The following is a 17,817-nucleotide window of genomic DNA, read 5'->3' on the forward strand; positions in this document are numbered from 1 at the left end:
TCCCCTACCCTTCCCACTTTCCCTACACCTTTAGCGTCTTTCACATTTATAAAGGAGTTACAAATAAAAGGTAAGACAGTTCTGTCTTTGAGGATCTTGAAGTGTTCTTAGGGAAACTGGATTTGCAAACATGAAACTAATATGGAATTATCCAGAATAGCTTATAACAAGTGACTTGTTTGTATAATGAAGTGATAAAATTTAGAAGGCAGATGAGCCGTGCTCTGGGTAGTCAGAAAAGGAAGCTATCAATAACACCTGAAGTCAGTTGGAAGGCTTCACAAATGATGTGGCTCTTAAGATGGACCTTGAAGGATGAAAGTGATTTGATTATTTACAAAAAGGATCGGGACTGGGGATTTAGCTCAGTGGCACTGTGTCTGCCTCACAAGTTCAGGGTCCTGAGTTCGATCTCCGATATGGAGGCAGGAAGGATCAGGCCTAGTGAAATAGACACGTTTCAAAAAACAAACAGAAATTAAGTATAGTAGTTCATCTGTTCTCCATAATGTTACTTAATAAGATAATAGAAGCAATCTAAATATTAAACTGTAGGATAGGGGAAGGATTACTTCTTCATGCTAGATCTATATAATTGAATATTGTTAAACTAATATAACAATTTTAGAAAACAGTGTGGTCTATGAAAAATCATGGCTCACAGCTGCTTAAACTTGTACCATTTAGTAGTCTTAGGCTAAGTCACTGTTTTTGAGCTTTGGTTTATTCAGCTATAAACAGAAGTGATAACTAGATTTATTGCAAAAATTAAAAGTAATGTGTATACAGCATCTTTAACATAGTGGGTACTCAATAAATATTATTATTCATGCTTAATGATATATATGTGTTGGTATGTAAATAGGTACTGTTTTTCTGAAGGACAGTTTATCAGTTCTTCCCAAAAGCTTTACAATGTGTATTTTTTATTTGACTTAGCAGTTCCACAAATGAAAATTTATTCTAAGGAAATCACTAAAGACATATATCTTTTAAAAAGGATATTCTTTGCAGTATCGAATAGAATAGCAGAAACCCCCCACATCTCACAAATAGATGATTAGTGAAATAAATTGTTAGTTACTTCAACAGGAATTATAAAGTGATTAAAATGATGTTGAATATGTTTCTGATATAGAAAGAAAGGCAACATTCTAAAGCTGTATACCATTCACTCTATTTTTCTAAATGTATAGTTATGTAGAGAAAGTTTTCTAGAAGGGTAACACACAAAAATATTAATTATATTGTCTCTGAGTAGTGGGCCTTCAGGTAATTTTTATAGTGTTCATTATGTTTACTTGATTATTATGCTTTTTATGATAACGAGCATTGCAACGTATGAATTTTAGGGGAACACAATTCAGTGTATAACAAATGGCTTTTTAAAGTATGTTCAAAGACCGCGGGATGCCTCGGTGTCTTCCACCGTCACGCGTATGGTTTTAAGTAGAAGTTGACTGCCTTTCATGCTGTAAATCAGATATACAAATTCTGTTTCAGATTTGGTGTACTAAATATTTTTTAAACCATTTCTTTGGGACTATATTGAAATGCCAACAATTGTTTGAATTCTGTAAAAAAGTAGTAGTCAATTTCGAATATGTAGAAAATGCCAACTTAAAATTCATATTCTATTGCTAGGATTTTTCTTTTTTTAAAAAAATTCATTAAAATTTCATAGTTTGTGGCATTAAAAAAAAGTATGTACAAAGAAAAGGGTGGCCATAGGGAACACTTCTGAAGAGCATTTGACTGTAATTGAAGAGAAAATAAAGATTATGAGAAACATAGTGAGGGGCAGCTGAAGTTGCAAGTCATTTGTATATATCCATTCTGTCCAACGATCTGAGTTTCTATAGGAAGAGGCAGGCGTGTGTGTCAAGTTAAATATTAGAATTCGGTGTTTTGATGAGGCTGCTGGGTTCTCGTGTGGGCATACTGACCAGTCACATGACCATCTCATGTGCAAGGTTGAAATGCAAATGAGTTTCATTCACATCTTTAGCATAATTGCAATTACGACTTGCCAGGGACCTTTCTGGCTGTTCTCAATAGTTGAATACATGAAAGTTGTGATTTTGTTGCAATTCATAAATGCACAAATTAGCTTGAATATTTTTTCTAATCTGTACTCTAAATGTCTTTCATGATAACTCTCCATTTTTTCCTCTTTCTCCCCCCTCTTTATTCTGACCCCCCCATTCATCAATAATTTATTGAGTACATACTAGGTATCTGACATGACAGGTAAATAAGCCATAATCTATTGTAAGTATATACATATATGTATCTACTGTATACATATATACATATATAAAACCAAATGATAAATACTATTATAAAACATTAATTCCTTTGTTCATTTACTCCTGTGAATATACCAAGTACTTAATAAGGGCCAGACTGAATGTAAGGGTTGGGACAGAGAGATGAGTAAAACATAGTTTCTGCCTTCAAAATATTTATAGCATGGTGTAGAAAAATAAACAGGTAAGTAAACAGAGACAGTACCATGTAAATTTGTAAATATTACAAGATCTCAAAGAAGAAAGTGATTCTGGTCTCTGCCTTCCCATGCATGTTTGGAGATCCATTGAAAGGAGCTATTACTTCATTTTTTCAAAAGTAGCTATAAAAAATGCATTCTTTTCACAAACATCTTTGAATGCTTGCAATCATTGTGTAGTGACAGTTTTATAGCTCTTGAATTTTAAGTAAACTATCCTATGGGGGAATCTCTGATTTTTCTTTTCATTTGAGCTTATTGTCCACATCCTGCACTATCATCAACTCCTTTTTTAGGTGATGGAATGATTAATAGTATTTCTGAAACACTCTATGGAAACCTGCTGAGTATTAAAACTTTAGAAAAGTCATAGGAACTAGACATTACTGTCATAGTGGGTGAGCAGAGAGCCTGTGCTGGCCTAACAAAAATCTCAGATATTTCAAAGTTGGAGTTTTGTATTAATGTGGGGGCTCTATGTAACATGCTTTAAAAAACCATGATGAACAGCACATGAAAAACACTGAGAAGAAAATGGATTATTATGTTTTATATAATTGATATAGTTTTCAAGTATCACCTACTTATACCTTGTACAGGAAAAGTTATTCAAAACCAAACACTTACAAGTTTGAGAAAATGGATATAAACTTGTTGCTTTCTCCAGAGCTGATTTGCTATACAAACTCAAGATATATTATGTACAATCTGGACATTTTTTTTTTTCTGAGAAAATGCTACCCATATAGAAATATTTCAGGAAATAGAAGAAAAGCAAATCTGACAAATGGTATATGTAGGTTTTAGAATTAATGAATAACCTAGTATCTGTTAAAAATTGCTGTGATGTCATGCAGTAAACATTTACTGTGAGCATGTTGACTTCATTTCAGGATTGTACTCAAGAGCATGTCCTAGTGGAAAGCACTGGATTGAGAGTCAGGAGATCTAAGTTCTAGTCTAGCTCTGCCATTGCCTACCTGTGTGCCTCATTTCCCCACATGTTTAAAATGAAATGATTATGGGAAAGTCTTTAAGGTTTTCCCAGTCAGTTCTGATACTTTTTCTTTTGGTGATACTACGTCCCACATCTATCAAGAACATTTTGACTTTCTTTAAGTTGCTTAAGCCAGAATTTCAGTTAGAATGTATCTAAGCATTTATTTCCGTGGGCTATTGGGAACAGCAAGGCCTTGCTTCTCCAGGACTTGATCTGTCTTCTGTTAACTGCTGACAGTGAGCCATACCACCTAAAAGGCTCCCTTGGTAGCCTTAAAGATTGAAAGGACAAATGGACAGTATTGAGAACTCTGTGGAAGAGGAGACCAGAGAGACGTTGATCATCATGGCTCCTTGGGATTTGCAAAGAGGAATGACTAGAACTGGGCCATTCACTACAGCCAGGTCAAAGGTCAGGTCAGGAATGTGGACAATGCTGGTGACTCCAGGTAGGTCTAGGAGGGTAAATAAACCACTTTAGGCCCTCCTGAATCTTGAGATCTGGGCAGCCAAGCTCAGAAAGCTATTAGGAAGTCTCCTAATTTATAAAATTCCTTGGAAGAAAATGTGACATTTATTTTTTTGTGTCTTTATTACTGCACAATCATTGCACTCTTACTTAATACTCAGCAAATTAATCTATTCTTAGCATATTCATACAGTCCAAGCACTTCATAATGATTTATTGAGTTAAAAAAATCTGATTCCAATTAATGCTGTTATGTAATGGACTCCCTATTTTTTTAAAAGGATTTTTAGAATAACTTTGAAAGAATTTCAAGTTTTCTCCTTCAATTTTAGTTAAGTAATATTAAATATAACTCTGGTGACAGAGATTTATATCCATTGTTTTTTTGCTAGTAATTTGGGGACAATTAGAAGATGGTTGGAGTATTGCTTTTCCTAGTGATTAAAAAGTAATGAATAATTTGTGAATAGGATATTAAACCAGCTAGCTCAAATAATTTTGTGTGCTGAATACAGTTATAAGAAATTAAAAGTCTTTGGTAATTGTTTCTATCATGGAATTCCAGTAAAAATTTACCTATGTTCCTTAAAATACTGATTAAATTTCCTGTACGTAATCATTAAAAAATACGTATGCTTAATACATACAAGATGATTTTTCTTCTTTTTCTTTTTTATTTTTCTTGCTTTTATTTAGTTGCTTCCAAGATCCGGTACTTGCAGGAATATCATAACCGGGTTCTTCACAACATTTATCCTGTACCATCAGGAACAGATATTGCAAACACCCTGAAATACTTTTCTCAGACCTTGTTAAGGTAAGCCTTAAAATATCCTCTACTTTGAGAGAATTATTAGGTAGTACTGCTGAATTTATTGGGGTCTAAATTTTTATTGAAGTGCAAGTTTTGAAGGCATTAAATTTTCTAGCGCTCTGCCAGAAGAGTCTGGACTCCAGTCCTCTGGGTGTATATAGCAGATTAGATCCTTGGTTCTTGCCTGCTTTCCTCAGTTCAATGTCTTTTTAAGAGATCTATAAAAGATAAGGTTCTCTGTTTGGCACTAATACAGTATAGGATTAAAAGAAGCTCAAGGACCACAAGCTCAAGGTCCTGAGTTCAATCCCCGGTACTGGAAAAAGAAGAGCCTATATTGCTTCAAATTAAGTATAGGACATACTTTTGACATAAAAGAAAATCATAATTATGTGGCATTTTAGGTTCATTACTAGCATGTCCTTTTTCGCTAAGTATAATATATGGCAATAACAGTTATTTTTAATCTGTAACACTTCATGTGTTCAACATGCTTTATAATTGATACTGAATTCTGTGGAGGACAGGGAAACAAAAACATAGGAACTCTTTTTACACTGTCTACTTTTATTACAAGGTAGAGACTAGAGGGGCCTTTTGGCTTTTTTCACACTTATGAGGACAAATGAGCAAGGATGAACCTTTCCAGTAAAGGCTTAGTATTTTGGGAAATAATATTAAGGAAGAAGAACATTTCACTTTCCATTAAATTCCAAGGCTTGATCTCTTCTATCACCATGATCTTCTTCCTTCAGATCTGATTCTGGAAGTACACAAATTGACTGCTAACTGTCCTTTTAGCTAAATAGCAGTCTCCTGTGGTCAGACAGGCTGAATACTTGGCAGAAAGCAATTTCATGAGATCAAGTCAGTACTAGTCTGTGCAACCCCCATCTCTTTGCTTTCCTTATCCTTTGGGAGATCTTTTTCATCTTTAGAATCCTCACTATTCCTGTTCTAGATTGAAGGAGTCTGTTTAGCTGATACGTAGATGTTGAACTTTACATAGTAGGTTTATGAACCTGTTACACAAAATTTCTTTTTTTTTTTTACAAATTTCAGTGAAATAATTAACTCATTTTCACAGTAATAATCAGATACATTTATGCACTAAGGCATCTGATTCTATTCTCTTGAATTTTCCTCTTGTCTGTGAGGTCAATGTTCTCAATGGGAAACACTATCCTTTATTACAAATTTTGAGAGTTCTCAAAGTGAAAGACGCTTTTCAGTAGGAAGCATTGAAGGATTCCATTTGCAAAAGAAACTGTGAGACCCTAATTGACACTTCAGAGCTTGCTACTTAGGTCTTTGTAATTGTGACAGAATGTTAAGAAATTTAGGATACTGAAGTCATGTTTGCAAGACATGAAAATTCCATTTTCTTATGGATAATTAGAATATGATCATAAGTGATAGCATTTTAATGGGGAAACTGGTGTTAAAGTAGTTTATTCAAGTGGCTTGTTGGAGAAGATTCTATACAATTGAACCAAGTCCATTTTCAAAGGGAGGCAACATCAGTGACAACTACTAATGGTAATAGTGGCACTAGCTATCATTATCATAGCAGTATTATATTACAATAATAGTTATATATGTCAAGGACTATTATGAGCACTTTAAATTTGCAATTGCATTAAAATCCTCATAACTAGATAAGTGTACTATTGTACCTGTTTTATAGATAATTAAACGTAGGTACAGAGTGGTTAATACATTGCTTTAAGTTATTTATCTAATATGTTTTAGAGCCAGAGTTTGACTTTGGTGTTCTAATTCATAGCTCAAAATTTATGCTATATGGCTTCTCTATAGTACTACTATTTAATTGTATTGAGCCATTTTCCCGTTTCTGAGAGAAAATAGCCAACACCCACAATTTAAATGAGAGGTTTATTTGGCTTATAGTTTCAGCCCATGGGTTGGCTGGCTTCAAGCTGGAAATAGCTGGAAAGGACCTAGCAGAGGACGGCTGCTTATCCCAGGGCAGCCAGGAAGGAGAGGGAGAGACAGAGAGAAAAACAAGTAAATGTACTCTTTCAGGTCAGGATGCCCCTGCTGACCTACCCTCTCTGACCAGGTCCCAACTTTAGTGCTCGCTTCGGCAGCACATATACTAAAATTGGAATGATACAGGTCCCAACTTTGAACAGAAGACCTTGAAGGGACATTTTAGGTTTAAACTATAATATTAGTCATATTACATGGACAGTTTTTTCCATTAAGTTTATGGTATATTTAAGACAAACAATACAGTTACATTTATCATTGGGATCTTGTACCTTTACATGAAATATCTTGGTTATTATTTTTTCCCATATCCCTGCCCTCCCTTCACCCCCTTCACCCTTCCCTATTTACAAAGACTTTATTTCCATTTTTTTTCATTTTTTCACATTTCACATTTTTTCTTTACTTCTTTTAGAAAAAACTTGATTTGGCCTTTGAGAATGGCAGAGGCCCTAGATTAGATTTTACATTTTTATTGCTGTATGTATGTGATACATAATAATTACATTCATCTTGGGGGAATATATATAATATATATATATATCCCTTCTCCTCCCTTCCCGCTCTTCTCTTCCTGTCCTCAGTTTTCTTCCCATTCCACAAAGTAGAGTATTTTTGGCTTACTGTGAAAAAAAAAAAGAGAGGGAGTGCTTAGCATAAAGATTTGCCATCTTTTCTGAAGTTAAATTTAGCCATACCTGAGGTGAAATGGAGAGCATTTCATTTTCCAGATGTTGTAGTTCTACCTTCCGCTCAGCAATTAGTTGTGGATAGTAAGTAGATCAGAGCAGAGACCATAGACTGAGGTGAAAGGGGAGCACACATTTGCATGTGCATATAAACACAAACAGAAAGAGGGAGTAAGTAAGGAAACTGATTAATGCAACAATATATCATGGATTGGACTTCGATATCTACAGGTTTGACTCCTGAGCTGAACCTGACATTTTCTTTCTTCTTCTTGCCTGTACCAGGTTTTTTTAAAAAACTGGAAATACAGAATTTTAAACTATTGTCCTATATATTGAGACAAATTATGATCACTTTTATATTAGTTATCACTGTTGATAACTACAGTTGTAGTTTTATTCATTCATTTTATTTATGCTCTTAGAAACTTTAAGACAAATAAAATAGTCTAAGTATTAGATGTCCAAGGTTATAGCCAGTAAGATTTTCTACTACAAATGAGATGGTTCTACTACATATGAGATGTATTTTATGTATCTTTTACACAATCAGAAGCACTTCTTGCTTTCAGAATTCAGTTTCTTAGAAAGAAATAAGAATTAGAGATGAATGCTCACAAATTAACCTTTCTATTTGGATATTCTCAATGAATTTAAAATTATTTTCTTGTTAGAATATACATTTTATAAATTTCCAGAAGCTTTATCTGAATTACATTTTTAGATTGATAGTCTTCAGGTTTCATACATGCATGCAGCTCTCACTGATTTTAGTAGAGTTTTGTACTTATTTTGAAAAACAGAGATTAGCCTAGATGTTTAAATTTAATTAATTTAATCCACAGGAGGGGAGAGAATCTCTTACCATATTTAACTATAAAATCAGAGGACGAGTCCACATATATCCACTTAGCTCATAGTTAGACTCATATTAGAATCCATGGAGATTCCCTAAACTCTGGTCATAGAAGGAAATCTTGTGTAGTCTTGCTAAATCCTGTGCCTAGAGTGGTGATTTTTCCAGTAGCAGGAGATCATAAGTGTTTGCTGAATGAATTGATTTTCACCTGGCTCAGGAATCCTTCTAGAGCATTTATGGTACCGAGTTGTGATCTAGGGTCCTGGGTAAAATTACTTCTGAGTTCTGAATTACACTCAATTTAATTTAGCAGGGATCTAAGCTTGGGAATGAACATAGTTTACATGGAACTTCAGAGTTTAGTTTTTTGCTTTTAATATCGGAGGCAACTACAAAGATCATGTAGTGTAACACCTCTCAGTACTATGGAGGAGTCTTGTTCATTTTATATTGGAAGCATTCTGTGGTCATATTTTAAACATCAAAGGCCTGTAAGAACCTTGTCTTTTATCAGGTAAAACACTTAAAGGTTCCCAGTCTTCTTCCTATTACAGACATTTTTCTGGAATTCCTAACCCCAGACTTTTCTTCTGGAGCTGTTCAAGCTGCTAACATCTTTAAAAAAATCATTATGTTTGGGGAAAGCTACAGGCTGCTAACATTTTAGAGAATGTTTAATATATCTTAAAAAAGATTTTAATCTTGACCCAATGACCTTAATTTAATGTAATTTCTAATTGCTTAGAAATATGTGTCTTCAAGTCCTTGAAGTAGCTTCAAAGCAAGAAAGTTTGCTTAGTGCATGGAGATATCGTGTCAAAATTAATAACTTTATAGGAATTTATTTGATATGTTAACTTTCTGTGCTATAAACACCACAGGGCAACTTCTTGTCTTTTCCCAAACCCACTGCATTCTTTTCTTGCCATACTTTGATCATATAAGCCATCTCAGTGGGATACAGGAATGGTGAAAAGTTGGCTTCTGGGCCAAACTCTTCTGAGCAGGGCATTCTTAATATTCTTTTTGGTTGGGTTTATAGACCTCTGAGGAATTTCACTTGGGGAAATGGTTCATCATTCTCAAGTTACACAGTTTGGTTGGGGAAATAAGTTTTTTTTCTCTGAATAAACTTCACAAAACATCATAAAATCACAATGCATTGAACATTTATTCATGAGCCCTTCTTAAGTTTTTTCACAAATGAAAGCATTTCCTTACATTGAGACATGAATGGTAATTTAAAACTGGTTTCATGGATAACTCATTTTCTGTCATATTTTTCTCAACTTCACCTACTTATTAAACCCAAAGGCAGTTAGAGAATTTTGCCGTTTCAGTGCTGACATTCTTTCCTTCCTACATGTAGAAAGCTGTTCTTGATATCATTTTGGGAATCCCACATACACAGGAAGGAAAAATATCAAAATAGAGCCTCCAAAGTTGATTTGGCTACTGCTTGTTAGATTATATCAAACTTTGAGCCAGGTGTGGTGGTGCACACCTGTAATCCCAGCTACTCTGAAGGCTGAGGTAGGGTTACCACAAATTCAAGGCCAACCTGGGCAACTTAATGAGACACTGTCTCAAGAGAAAAGAGAAAAAAAAGAAAAAATGTTGGGGGTGTAGCTTAGCTGTAAAGAGTTTGCCTGGCATGCATCAAGGCCCTGGGTTCAATCCCCAGTATAGGAAAAAGTATATATACCAAAAGTAAATCTGTATCTATCTATATATCAAACTTTGGAAAATAGCAAGGTATACTTGAAAAAACAGTGTGTTGTACTCCCCCCACCAAGAAGTTTGATCAGAGTACTGAATTTAAAGGTTAGCATAAAAGTATCATTAATTTATTATATTCAGTTATTTTTATTCTCCAAAGCAAAATGTTGTTCTTCTTATACCTTTTCTGTAACATTCACACCTTGTAATTTTGGAAAGATGATTGTTATTGGCCAATTTGGGACTGAAGTTTGGGAAATACTTATATCCACTGTGATTCTAAAGGGGTTTTCTGTGGGACAGAATCCTACAGGATTAAAGCAACATTTTGGTGACTGTGCTTATCAAGAATATAATATTTAAGGTGGTACTCTTAGGAGTAATTGAGTTTATGAAAAAAGTGTAAGGTCTGATGAAAAATATGATGGCATCTATAATTGATGTAGGCAGGCAGGGGTAACTGGACTGTTGAAATTATCCATTGTAAAGTACAAGTTGACAAAGTCAAATACATCACACACATACAGAGATAAATTAAATCCCTTAAAAAGTAAAAAAAAAAAAACCCACCAAATTTTAAGTTATTTATTGCAAAGAAGTATTTCATAAGTATTCTGAAGTTATTTTTATTGTCAATTGTTTCCCCTGGACATTGGGTAACAGAAGACAAAGGAAATTGAGGTAAATTAGGCACATGGAAAATAAAAAGCATGTAATAGTCATTTTTCTTACATTATAACATTTTTGCGCTAAAAATAAAAATTAATGTAAACTTGACATAGCAAGCATGCTTGACACTAACCAATTTTTCACATCACTATAAAACTATAGATGTAATATCATTAACTAAGAACTTAGTAATGTTTGATGCACATAGAATAACTGTTAAACAAGATTATTTTTATTTAATGAAACATTTATAAATTGTTATCTATTTTGACTAACAGATAAGTGTACTATAGAAAAGCACTTTGTAAGTGCTGCAGATATTACATAATAATGTATAGCTATTGTCTTTAATGATAAATAGTATAAGCTAATTTTAAAAATCTAAACATTTGCCTAAGCAGTAATTTCTTTTATTTTTAAATTAACTTTTCTGCTTTATTGCTTTTACTAAAAGGTTTTTATTTTAAAATTAAGGCTAAAAGAGAAACAATTTATTTTTAGAAGTTATTTTTATTCCCATTAAACTTTTTTTAACTTTCTAAATTATCTTTTCTTTAGTTTGTAATGAGTTTTGTTGAATAATAACGTAAGTAGCAGCAGTAATATGTGAGATTGTATGATGTGCAGCTATATGACAGATACTGCTTGCTTAATCTTTAGAATTTTGAAGGTAACTTTCTAATAAGCCACTGTTTGTATTCATAAAATAAAATGTTTCCTCCCCAACATGCAAAATTTAAAAAGACACACATAAATAACCATTATCATTAGTTCACAAACATATGCTATGGACCATCTACTATATATTATTTTATAGCTTTTCCAATGTAGTTTAGCTAACATTTTAGAAATATGTATTATTTCTAAATTCATATGCCTGTTTAAACTTCATTATCTCAAATGATACTGATAGAATGTCATGAAACAGTATCATAATATACATATAGACATTATTTTGATGCAATAAACATGTGCTTTTTAAGACTTTCTTAATAAACACACATGTTTATTCTTTGCTAAAACATGTTTCTGCAAGTGCCATACCTATATTTTGCAAGTTTATATCTACCCAGTTGAGACATTCTTGCTGAAAACTTCTTTTCTTTGAAAGCTCCTGATAATTAGAAATAAAAGCCCCTCCTCATTAGACAAAGCTATTGTTTTCACTTCCAGGAATCCACTCCTTCACCAAATTGACATACTGTAAAACATAGGTTTGGCACTGAAACATGCATTTTTATATTTTTGCTCCTTACTAACCAGGTAACACATGAGATGCAATGAAACTTCTACAAAGTAAACTCATGTTATTGGTTTCTCTAAGCACAAAGCTATGTGACTGGTACTTGATTTGTAGATTTTGCTGATGTGGCAATTGCATCTTATGTGGGATGTATCTGGTGTTTTATTATTTGTTTTAGAGTGTCATTTCAATGTAATGTGCTGTTCTTTGTGTCTTTGTTGTCTCTTTTTTTTCTTTGTCCCCCCAACAGCATTTTGTCCCGCACAGGGAAGAAGGAAAACCAAGATGCCTCCAATTTGACAGTGCCCATGACCATGTGTCTTTTTCCTGTGCCATTCCCACTCACCCCATCTCTAAGACCGCAGGTCAGTTCCATCAACCCTACTGTTACTCGCTCCCTCCTTTACAGCGTCCTGCGAGATGCTCCTTCTGAACGCGGCCCGCAAAGTCGTGATGCTCAGTTGTCAGACTACCCTTCTTTGGACTACCAAGGCCTCTACGTGACTTTGGTGACTCTCCTGGATCTAGTTCCTTTACTACAGCATGGCCAACATGGTAAGCATTTAGTTGAAACCTTTGAAAATGTACACGTGTGCTTATGAATATATATATGGTGCAGAGTAGGGGGCTTGGAGACAGCTGATATTGTCACCAATTGCTTGAAAGGGCTTTGTGTGGCAAAAGCCTTTCTTACACTGAAACTTGATTATGCTGCTTCCACTCTATCATTTAAAATGGTTGGAGTACTGAGGGATCTTATCCCAGTGGGTCTGTGTTGAGGAGAATGAGCTGGAGACTGGAGGAAGAGTATAACAAGAAGCTCTCTTTTCTCCCTTGATCAGTTTATTGTGGGGACTCTTGTTGAAATTATGATTGGGAACTAAATTTTTAATTTAGAAAACGTTAAAGGTGGAGTTTGAAGAACAGACTCTAATCCACTGATGGATTCTGTGAATTTGGGGGGCAAATCATACAATCTCTCTGAGACCCATTTTTCCTATCTTAAGAGTTTAGATAAGAAGAAATCTCTAAGAATCCTTCCAAACTTACATAGCAACAAATTATTATTACAAAATACTGTGTCAAAATGTTATAGTATACAGTGTTAGTGGCTTTAGAATAGAAGAGAGCATGCTTCTTTTCGTATCCCTTTCCCCTTTCTATTATGTGTCTTGAGCTAATTTCATTATCTTGATTGCTTACTAAAATTTCCTAACATAAAGTGTAGTAATATCTACTGCTTGACCATCTAATATGAATATGAGAGAACCAAATGAAAAACCATACATTAAGAAAAGATATTTGTTGCATAAAATGCACTTTAAAACATTAATATTCTTAAATTCAAAACACTGATAATTGGGTTTCTGGAAGTATGATAATCAAAGTTTCACTGTACAGAAAAAGTAAGATTTTGGAAACAGGTGGGTGGGTGGGGATTATTTTGCCTTTTAACTATAATAACTCTCCTTGCTTAATAGTTTATTTAGTATGTTATGTTTGTAATAAATTTAAAAAACTACTTTTGTAAAAATGAGGCAATAGTGATTATTAAATTTGTTTTTTCTCACATTTACAATTGTGCATTATAGTGAATATACAAGTGTATAAATTTATGAAGTTGTTTTTTGCGTACTTTGTGGCCATCTTAAACCTAGCTGCCTTTATTGTGATCTCTCCCAGCTCAGAATCTAAATGAGATAAATCTAAACATAAGATTGTCAGAGCTTACTAAAAGCGGTGAGCTTGTCAGTGCCGCTTCTTTGTGGAGCCCAGGGCTGAACTTGTCATGGACCTGCCTGGTCCTGTCCACTGAGGATAGCCTGTCTTTTATCTTCAAAGTCCCTTGATTAAGATAGATATTCACTGTGGTAAATCACAACTCATGTAATTGTAATTAATGTGTGAATTGTAACAACTTGGGAAATTTGTAGTTTTACTCTTTACTACTGTTTTATAATTTTACTCTTTATTGTTATCTATCTGTGGTGATTTAGCTTATTCAGTGAATGATTTAGAGAGACAAGGCAGCATTTCATCTCTAAGCATGGTCTGAAGAACCTCAGAAACACCTAGGGAATTTAGAATGTGGACTTCTCAAACAAGAGACACTGAGGGGTGGGTCCTGAGATTGGAAGTTTAAGCCATTTCCAGTGGATCCATTTTTAACACATTGAGATTAAGAACCTCTACTCTATGGCTAGAGGCTGTGTCCTTCCTTTGGCTCCCATAGGCCACAGCAAAGAGTATTAGGTAGTGTTTTTTTTTTTGCAATTCAGCTATGAATGCTCAGGTGATCTTGGGCAATCATTTCCCCTCTCCAGATCTTTATTTCCTTATATGAGAAATACTCTGAGTGGAGTACTAATATTCTGTACCTAGGCTAAAAGACTCAGTGAAAACAGCTGAGGTGTCTTTGACACAGTTTCAGGTTATTAGTAAAACACCTGTGAATTTTCCATTTTATTGATTTGAGCCCAGGGTTGACTGACCCTGGGTCTCCCGTGATCAATATGGTTACCTCCTCTCAGTTGTCTCTTGTAATGTCTGTTCAGATGGCATATTAATTCTAATAATCAGAAATGACACTGGAATCATAATAGCATAAAAATGTAAATCTGTGAAACAGGCAAGAGCATAATACTTTATTATTATAGTTTATACAGAAATGATCAGTCTTCATTGTTGAGTCTTGGCTAATGGCCTGTGTATTGGGCAGTTCAGAAATATGAAAATGTACATTTAGTGTTATGGAATTTACATGCATTCTACAGCTAAACAGTTGTGTTTCCTTTGAGTGTCCCCTACTGTTTCTTCTTGCACAGCTACTAATAATAGTATTAATTTTAATAGTAACAGCTAATATTTGTGGAGCACACAGAATATGCTTTGCTAACTTCTTTACATTTATCTTATTTAAATCTTCCAAGAATCCTTCTAATGAAGTGAGGTAGGTATTGCTGCTATCTTCATTTAACAATGTTGATAGATTATTATTAGGAGGCTATTCCATGATGACCGATGACTGAATGCAGGGGTCATGCAGAACCACCTTGCAGATTCCTTCTTTTGGTCCACATTGAATCTGCTACTCGTTGCTCAAGTGTAGGATCATTGTGACTTGATTGGTGGAGCATAAATCGCTTGGTTTTATTTCTAGTTCTGTCCTTGACTTTTCTAAAATGTGTATAGAATGTAATGGAGATAAGAATGCTAGAGGGATTTCAGGATTTATTTTCACATAGAAAGGGCTTTGAATTTAGGAAATCAAGGAGCAATATGAATGCCAAATATTACTAATTACTGATACATCATAAATATTGAGGCAAGCTCATGTACCACATATTTATATTCCTTAATATATTCCCTTATGGGCCATTGACCAAGTCCTGTATGCACAGCACACTATACGAAACAGTGTGTTTCAGAACTCACAGTAGGATCAGAAAATTAGTTGCTTATAAATTAAATCAGCTCATTAAATTTAAAATGTAAAATCAGTGTATTTTTGTTAATGACACAATATATGGTGACTGATTACTCAATTTTGTTTTGTAGATCTTGGACAGTCAATATTTTATACAACTACATGTTTGCTACCCTTTCTCAATGATGACATTCTGAGTACTTTGCCCTACACGATGATATCAACGTTAGCTACCTTTCCTCCATTTCTGCACAAGGATATTATTGAATATCTTAGCACATCTTTCCTACCAATGGCTATATGTAAGTTCAATCTTACCTAATACTAGATTATTTTTATTTATTATACAAATGGAAATTGATTTTGCTGTTATAGACTCTTGACTTTAATGAAATCACTTGCTGTATACCTGTACTCTGATTTAAATTCAGTCATTTCAGCTTGGATATTATTATGAAAATCAAAGAAATAAAAAATAATTATACTTTAGAATTGTTTTATTCACTTAGTTTGGTCTTACAGAAAGAACATGTCAGAGCACAGTCTGTATTTCCTACTTATAAATTCAGTGTGCCTCTGATGTAGATACTTCTATCTTTTATATCTAAAAGCAGTAGGGTGTGATACAGAGTCATATAGTGAGCTGTGTAGATTCTGGTTCCAGCTCTGGTTTTTTTTTTTTTTTTTTTTTTTTTTTTTTTGTACCAGGGATAGAACTCTGGTCCTTGTGCTTGTGAGTCAGGGGGTGGCACCACTGAGCTAAATCCCCAGCCCTCCAGCTCTGTTCTTTGATACTGGGCAGCTCACAGAGGTGAAAACTCATTCTCATACTGATAATCACATCACTTTTTCCTCACAGGGTGTTGTGATGATAAAATGGGTCAGAACCTGAAACTCATGTACAAGGGTAGGTTACAAAAATATTCCTGATTTGAATTTTCTTTTACTTTTTATAGACTTCTGCAGGCTTATCAGAGATGAAAGCAAAGAGGGAAAAGTTGGGTTGTGGTTTCCATGATCAAAATCCTTCTAAAGTGTTCTTTAAAAAATTGGATTATTGCTGGGGATTTAGCTCAGTGGTTCCACCACCTGCCTTGCAAGTACAAGATCCCGAGTTCGCTCCTCGGTAAAAAAAAAAAAAAAAAAAAAAAAAAAGGATTATGGAGTAAGTCTTAGTTACAAGGATGACAATCACAATACTGTTTATTAAAGTGAAAAACTAGATTATAAGGACTTAATAAAAAACATGGATTATGGATTAATCTGTGTTTCAGTGGCTAATCTGAAAAAATTATAGATTTAGGAATCAAGCAGATAGATCTAGATTCAAAGTGCAGTACTACCATGAGCTAGCTGTGTGGCCGTAGGATACTTAATCTTTGTTTCTTACCTGTACACTGGCAATAATAAGCATAGCTGTGTCATGAGGTTGTTGTGATGATTAAGATGATTAACTTGGAATATTAGTTAAGTGCAAACACAATGCCTGGCAAACAGTAATGTTAGTTTACTTCTTCCCTCAATTCTTGTTCTATGAAAGTACCTTTATTGATTACATTCAACTCCTGATCATTGCCCACAATTTTAATTTTGATGTACTCATAATCTTATTAAATGTTACTGTGTCACCAGTTGGCAAACATATGCACATTTTGAGCTACATTTGCTTATTTTGTAATCAAGTTTAATTTCAGGTTTGGAATTGTGATTGTCATGTGTTTTCATCAAAGACTATTATTTCTGCCTAAATTATATAGCGATTCAGATTAACAGACTAATCATACCATTCATTTAATAGAATATTTGGTCATTCTCTTTTTTTATTTTGTGTAACCTTCTGGACATTGTTTCCAAATAGTATAGTTATATCTTTAAGTAACTAATGTTGACTGTTAAACATAGGCATAAAATTCTTGTTTTTTTGAAGAACAGCAGATGAGGCTATATTTTTCTAATAATTAATTTACTATCTTCCTATTTTTAGGAATATGCTAATCATTTTGGGAGAGACATTGAATATAGCAGATGTCTGAAATTATACTTCTGTCTTATTAGGTGTTTTGACAGCTGAAAGTTAATTTATTCATACTTAATTATTAATTTCTACTTAGAAATACAGAACCCCAAACATACCTTGTATTTATGTTAGAATCCTTACTTACACAAATGTGAAAATCTTGGTGTGAGCAAATTAGTTAGCTGAGTTTACAAAATTTGTGATTAGTGGCTGTTTGTTCAATGTGTGAACAAATTGCTTCAAGTCTCTGGGATATAACTTTTTTTCAACTGTAAGGAAAGGATTTGGGAAAAATGTTTAGTCTCTAAGGTTATTTCTGGCTTAATAGTCCTAGTCCTAGGCTAAATCTCTCTCTCTCTCTCTCTCTCTTTTTTTTTTTTTTTTTTTTTT

General features: G+C 33.9%; 1 protein-coding gene across 1 annotated transcript in view; it reads left to right on the plus strand.

The window, feature by feature from the left end:
- Positions 1 to 3,300: 3,300 nt before the first annotated feature.
- Positions 3,301 to 17,817, plus strand: part of Unc79 (unc-79 homolog, NALCN channel complex subunit) — a 211,737-nt gene continuing 197,220 nt past the window's right edge. Inside the window, exons 1-5 of the mRNA XM_033766768.1 lie at positions 3,301 to 3,957; positions 4,674 to 4,794; positions 10,735 to 10,752; positions 12,393 to 12,538; positions 15,542 to 15,712. Coding sequence (XP_033622659.1) covers positions 3,801 to 3,957; positions 4,674 to 4,794; positions 10,735 to 10,752; positions 12,393 to 12,538; positions 15,542 to 15,712 — 613 coding nt within the window. The 5' untranslated portion in view covers positions 3,301 to 3,800. The remainder of the gene's footprint in view (positions 3,958 to 4,673; positions 4,795 to 10,734; positions 10,753 to 12,392; positions 12,539 to 15,541; positions 15,713 to 17,817) is intronic.

Source organism: Fukomys damarensis, unplaced genomic scaffold (genome assembly GCF_012274545.1).
Source record: "Fukomys damarensis isolate Sample0158 unplaced genomic scaffold, DMR_v1.0_HiC HiC_scaffold_21, whole genome shotgun sequence".
Classification (NCBI taxonomy): domain Eukaryota; kingdom Metazoa; phylum Chordata; class Mammalia; order Rodentia; family Bathyergidae; genus Fukomys; species Fukomys damarensis.